General features: G+C 36.0%; 1 protein-coding gene across 1 annotated transcript; it reads left to right on the forward strand.

The window, feature by feature from the left end:
* Window positions 1-988: 988 nt before the first annotated feature.
* LOC307127356 (putative flap endonuclease 1 homolog) lies at window positions 989-6,443 on the forward strand. The gene is made up of 11 exons (XM_079818520.1): window positions 989-1,153; window positions 1,410-1,485; window positions 2,032-2,134; window positions 2,226-2,280; window positions 2,822-2,883; window positions 3,001-3,137; window positions 4,818-4,878; window positions 5,179-5,310; window positions 5,706-5,851; window positions 5,921-6,062; window positions 6,143-6,443. Exons 1-11 carry the CDS (start codon window positions 1,072-1,074, stop codon window positions 6,197-6,199), a joined length of 1,053 nt encoding a protein of 350 aa, XP_079674646.1. The 5' UTR covers window positions 989-1,071; the 3' UTR covers window positions 6,200-6,443.
* The last annotated feature ends 637 nt before the right edge of the window (window positions 6,444-7,080 follow it).

The raw sequence follows: 7,080 nt of genomic DNA on the forward strand, positions 1-7,080 counted from the left end.
CCCTCAAGTCATCCTATGTGTTTATGACATTCTTCTTTCAGACTAATAAAAAAATTAGTTATTTAAAAAAAAGTCCAGGCTAATCCAAGCATTATAATAGCAGTAATAGTTGCTCTGTTTTTGAAGTCCATAAAAAGGCCTTCTGAAGCGAATCGATGCGTTTGTGTAAGAAAAATATCCATATTTAAAACTTTATAAAGTAAAGTTTCGGCCGATCACCTTCCGTATTCAATTTATGGAAAAAGTGTTGAAAGTGCCTCTGCCGTTCATAAGGCTTCCATTACCAGGTGCGCTCGTCAGAGGTTGCGTACGCATCTTGAATTGCGAGAAGGCACTTTCAACACTTTTCCACGGAAGGCGATTGACTTGAGCTTTACTTTATAAAGTTTTAAATATAGATATTTTTCTTACACAAATGCATCGATTCACTTCAGAAGGCTTTTATTAACCCCCCAGAGCCATGTGGAGCACGTTATTTGACGGACAGATGCAGTTTTTATGGACTTCAAAAACAAAGCAACAGTCACTGCCATTATAAAGCTTGGAAGAGCCAGGACTTTTTATTATATACTCTGATTTAATTTGTCTGAAAGAAGAATGTCATATACACCTAGGATGACTTAAGGGTGAGTAAATCATGGGCTAATTTTCATTTTTGGGTGAAATATCCCTTTAACAATTTGCTCTCGAAAGTTCAAGTACCAGTTTGACCGTTCCAATATGGTGGACGGCTTACGTAAAGCGGCCCATAGAAATATGAAATAAAAGGACATGTCAAAAAACAAAGCAAATGTCGTATCTGTTTTGATTGTACATTTTGATCGTACATGTGTGGTTTTGATTTACGCAGTCTTTTTTGTCAAATAGAAACAGCCACTAATGAGGATTCTGTGTATATTTATCTATGGTCGCGAAACGAGTTGGTTACGTCAAGTAGCGGTGGCCTATCAGCGCTGTGTTACCATGTCAACCACCTGAGCACAGGGACCATGCGGAAATGAAGCTGTGTGATGAAGGACAATAACAACTGTCCTACCAGCACGATTAGAGTAAAAACGGGTTTAATGTAAAATGGGGATTACAAAGTTAGCACATTTAATTCATTTTGACGCGCCAGCGTCTATGCGCAGCAAAGAGATCGGCGATTATTCAGGTAAGATCAATGTATTAGCCCAAAACCTTATTGAGTTAATCGAAGTAAAAATAATATAGGTTGCAATAATGTATTGGGCAATATAATGAGAAAAGAGTAAGGAAAGCCATTGACAGGCAGAAAAATTTATCTCGAATGTAACTTACACTCCAGAGTTAACGTAGCTTGTTATTACGGTTGTCATCTAACGTTACTCATCTACTTTTTGTTCTGTTATATTTGTTTAAAATCTATAACTCATGTTTCTGTGATCCAGGGAAGATTATCGCACTGGATACATCTATTGTGGTGAATCAGTTTCGCACAGCTCTCCCCAGCCATCTGAAGCTAAGGTTTGATAAAAAAATTAATTCAAATAAGTGTCTTTTCTCTTTTGAAAATCTTCTGATCTTTTCATCCTTTATAAATACAGTACTGTGCAAAAGTCTTAGGCACGTAAGCAATTTTCTGGGGGGAAAAATGTTTTTAAGCCAGTTATTTATCTTTTGCTGTAGTGTGTCAGTGGGAACTATCAGTACACATTTCCAAACATTCCTTTTGCCTTTAATTGTAATAATCCAATTAGATTTGTGTATGCACAAGGAGTCTGACAACAGCTGCTGTGACCACACGGAGATCTGACACACTACAGCAAAAAAATTGAAATAACTGGCTTAAAAACATTTTTTGGGTTGAAAATAATAATGTCCCTATATATATATTTATGTTATCCTTTATGTGTATGTACGTATATTATATATATATTTATAGAAGTCAGTCCATAATATATATATATATATATAATATATATATATGTATATATGTATATATATATATATATATAATGTGTGTGTGTGTGTGTGTGTGTATCTTACAAATATGAACATATGATGTTGCAGCCCTCTCGCAGGCTTGTTTTACCGCACTCTTACTTTCCTGGAGCACGACATCAAGCCTGTCTTTGTGCTTGATGGCAGACCACCCAGTCAAAAGAGTGCTGTGGTGAGAAGATGTGTTCTAATCACATGCATATAATATTAATTATATAATCCTTTGGTATTTAATAATATGTCAATTATTTGAATTCCTCTAGCTGGAGAAAAGAGCTCAAAGCTTAGGCTGGAACAGCTCACAGAGCCCCAACACAGGTGTGTGGAGATGTAATAAAAACATTACGGTTTAAGTTTTGGGGTCAGTCAGATTTTTTACTTTTGGAAAAATGGTCACCAAGACTGCGTTTATTGGACCCAAATATACAATAAAAACAGTAATATTGTGAAATATAATTACAGTTTAAAATAAATGTTTTCTAAATGAATATAAGTTTTAAAATATAATTTATTCCTGTGATAATAAAGCAGAATTTACAGCATCATTACTGCAGTCTTCAGTGTCACATGACCCTTCAGAAATCATTCTATTATGATTTGCTTCCTCAAGAAACATTTATTATTATCAATGTTGAAAACAGTTGTGTGGCTTAGTGTTTTTGTGGAAACTGTAATACAGTTTTTCAAGATTTTCTAATGAACAGGAAGCTCAAAATAACATTTATTTGAAATAGAATTATTTCTTAATATATCTTAAAGTCATAACTATATTGTATAGTTTCATGTTGTTTCTGTTCATTATCATTCCCAATTTGCTGGTGACTATGATATTTATGCACATTGTTTTGTGCTTTTTTAGTGTCCAACCTTAAACAAGACTGCCTGCGTCTCCTAAAGCTCATGGGTGTGCCCTGTATCAAGGTTTTTTATTGTTTTCTTTAGTTCCCTATTTAATTTAGTTAGCGTTATCCAAATAACCAATCATATGAATTTGAGAGGTTATTGCTTGACTTATTTTGACATCACTTTAAATGTCAGGCTCCAGGTGAAGCAGAGGCACTGTGTGCCCACCTGGTCAAAATCGGCACAGTTAATGCTGTAGCCTCAGAGGACATGGACACACTGGCATTTGGAGGGACTGTTCTTCTCCGACAGCTCAATGCAAAGAGAGACAGGTGAGAGAAAATTCTAATTCCCCATTCTGATTATATTATTTATATATATATATATATTATTATATTATATTGTTATATATATTGTATATACACACAGTTGTGCTCAAATTCATACTCAGGCCAAATTTTGAGTGAATTTTGATTTGAAGAAATGGTGTCTTCTGACTGGAAATGACACAAGAAAGTGGGAAAAGACTGTAAGACATTGTGTTAGAGATAGTAATGAAAAATATTCGCTTTTGTTTTTTGACAAAATGTTCCATGTCCAAAATTATTCATATCCAGATCTTATCAAAAAAATTCTCAGGAAATGCAATCTTTTGCACCATTCTAAATGCTCCTGGTAACTTCCAGCATGTTCTAGAGCATTCTAATCAACTATAAATTCAGTCGATACACCTGTTTGCTACCCTGTTGTCTAGTCAGTTGACCTCCGGTTGCACATTGGGGCTCACAAGAAAGGGAAAGGCTACAAAGGTATTTCCAAATGTTTTCAATTATCAGTGACTACTGTGCAAAGCATTATTAGAAAATTCAAGGAGTTTCACACTGTAAAAAATCTAAAAGAACGTGGTAAGAAGCCAAAAGTGACCCCTGCACTGGCAAGACTGGTAGTGCAGGAGGCTAAGAAGAATCCAAGGATCACCAGCAAAGCCATCCTGAATAATCTGAGTAATGCTGGTACTAACATTTCAAGGCAGACACTCCAGCGGACACTGCACAAAGGCTGGCCTCCATGGACACCGAACAGGGAGGACTCCACTTCCTCAAGACAGGCACAGAAAAGCTTGCCTAGCCTTTGCAAAAGTTCACCTGATCAAAGAAGCCTTTTGGTCATTGATCCTGTGGTCTAACGAGACAAAAATTTAGTTTGGACATAGGGATGTGGCTTTTGTTTGGAGAAAAAAAAGAGAAACATTCAACCTCAAGAAAACCATGCCCATTGTCAAGCATGGTGGTGGGAACATGTTGGGGGTGTTTTTCAGCCAATGGGCCAGGCAACCTTGTAAAAGTAAATGGCATGAAAAAAGACTACTACATTAAGATTCTGGCGCAAAACATCAGACTTTAAAAGACAAAAAAACTTGGCCTGGGGATGCAGTGGACCTTCCAACAAGATAACAATCCAAAACGCACAGCAAAAGTAGTCAAGAAGTGGTTGGCAGAGAACAGGATCAACATTTTGGAGTGGCCAAGCCAGAGTCCAGACCTGAATCCAGTTGAGAATTTGTGAAGAGAACTAAAGACTAGAGTGATGGCAAGGAAGCCTTCCAACCTCAAGGACCTGAAGATCTATACAAAAGAGGAGTGGTCCAAAATCCCAGTGGAACTGTGCAAACAACTTGTCACCAATTATAAAAAACGTTTGACAACTGTGATGAAAAATAAAGGATTTGCCATTGATTATTGAGAAAGGGCAAGAATAATTGTGGACATGGAATGTTTGGTCAAAATGTAAGGAAAAAAAAAAAACCTACGCTTGTTCGTTAATATCTCTAACACAATGTCTTACTTTCTTTTGTCACCCTTTTGTGTTATTTTCAGCCAGAAGATACCTATTTGTCAAATAAAATTCACCATAATTAAACATTTGGCCTGTGTATGAATAATTTTGAGCACAACTGTATAATATGTATATATCTCAATCATGGTTTTGTCCTTACATAATTTATCTGATAGTGAGGTGACGGAGTACTCCTTACCAAAGCTATTGGAAGCCCTACAGCTGACAAATAAACAGGTAAAACATTCATACTTTATTCTGATCATTAATTGATTTGCCTTTTTTTTTTAATAGATTGCTCTATGTTTTGGAAATAAATCTCAGAGCCTCATTCTCAATAGCTGCTAAACTACATGTCTCAATGTAATTAGAATCACCACTGACTGTAGTAGTTTTAACTTCATTTTTTATTTCGAGTAATATTTGAATTATATTTTTCGTCATTCGTAAGTCATTTGGAGAAAAAATCCAAAAGAACAGGACTTTTAATACCAAAAGTGTGTTTGATAAATGTATATTTCTGTGTCTCTTTACTAGTTTGTTGACCTGTGTATCTTGCTGGGCTGTGACTACTGTGATAAGATTGGGGGTCTTGGGCCGAGTCGGGCATTGAAGCTCATTAAACAACATCATACAATAGAGGGTGTGATGGAACATGTCAACAGAAAGGTACTTGTTCAGAAAAAAATCTTGTAAACCAAAAACATCTAGCTCTGCTACATTCGCAAACCACTATAATTTGAACAGAAAAGCAAGCATACTGTATGCGTGATTTGACATATCAGCCAATGATATTTATATTTATAAATAACCATTGCCTTACCTAATGCAGCAAAACAAAAATGTTATTTAAATTCTGTATGGATAATATACAGTGCCTACTGTATATACTACTATATAGCTCTAGATATCAGCATGGCTTAAATAACCCTGATTTGCTTTCTACAATATGATTTTAATTTATCTGGATTCTGGAACACAAAAATCTGTGTAAAACAGAATGTTCAGAATGCTGTTTTTCATACATTAAAAATAAAGGTGACTTTGGCTGTCAATTCTTACAGACACACCCAATCCCACCAAACTGGCAGTACAATGATGCCCGCAAACTGTTTTTTGAAACCCCACAAATTGACGACCCTGTCCTGGCCTGGAGTGAGCCTGATGAAGAGGGTCTGGTGCAGTTCCTGTGCAAGGAGAAGCCTTTGAAGTACGTCTCTATGTCTGATGTTTAATAGTCTCTGAGATCTGGGTGTGTGACCTTATTCACTGTTTACAGGGAAGAAAGGGTGCGGGGACGCATGAAGAAGTTTCGTGAGTCTCTCTTAAAGAGAAGGAAGCAGAGGGAGGTGGATGAGAAAATGGGCCCAACTAGACAGTCACGACTTGAAGAATTTTTCCCTGCAACACGAAGGAGAAAGGTTAGATATCTATTTAGAAGTATTGTAAATTGATTGATTGCTTGAACATTGTAACAAACAATCTTGACTTCCTTATCTAGGCTGAGTCTGCAGCTGTGGGAGCATCCAGTGGGAGAAAACGATCAAAAATTGAATAAGACGGACCCTTTTTAATCTTGGATCTTAAAGCATTGATCAAACCATCATGTGGACAAAAGAGTTTAACATATAATGGGATCGATCTGTTTTAGATGCTTATTTTAATGAGTATTTTATTATGTTCAAGTGGCAAAATAATGTAAAACAAGTGCCAAGAAAAGATATATTTTTAATGAATGCTTGTAACGTTTATGTTTGGGAGCCTGTATTGAATTACAGTAAACCTCTTTTTATTTCTAAATGTATACTGTGCTTTATTGTATATTATTATAGTATTATACGATACTAGTGTGGCTTGTGGTTCAATATCGTATTGCCTATATGTACATATAGTACAGTGTGTGTGTGGAGAGAGTGAGAGAGTGAGAGTGTTTGTGCTTTGTATTTGATCCATCCAAAAACTATTAAGTGCCAAGCTAATATCATGATTTTTGGAACTTGGTAATGCCATGTTTCTTTAGCTTTGCAATGCCGTGGTAGTCTTTAAAGTACCTTGGAGTGCCATGTTCTATACATACCATGATGGATGAATATGGGAATCATTCAATGCCATAATACATAAGAAATCACCACGTTATTACCATGTTTAGGACAGGATACCACAATGACTAATTAATGGCTTTTCTATTCCTATGGAGTTTCATTGTGTTATTTATCTTGTCAATCAAAAATGTACATGTTTTACTTGGTGACTTCTGGCACTTGCTGTATGAACACAAAAACTGGACATGATTACAGAAGACTGAATGGTCTTCAATACAGTAGATTGAAAAGACTAAATATAGAAAAAAAATGGTCTGCTTTGCCTTGAGGATCACGTGTGACCCATACGCGACTGCCATGTATACTGTGAAACATGAGTCATCTTTCAGTAAAGCTT

The sequence above is a fragment of the Gobio gobio genome, assembly GCF_949357685.1.
Source record: "Gobio gobio genome assembly, chromosome: 6".
NCBI classification, from domain to species: domain Eukaryota; kingdom Metazoa; phylum Chordata; class Actinopteri; order Cypriniformes; family Gobionidae; genus Gobio; species Gobio gobio.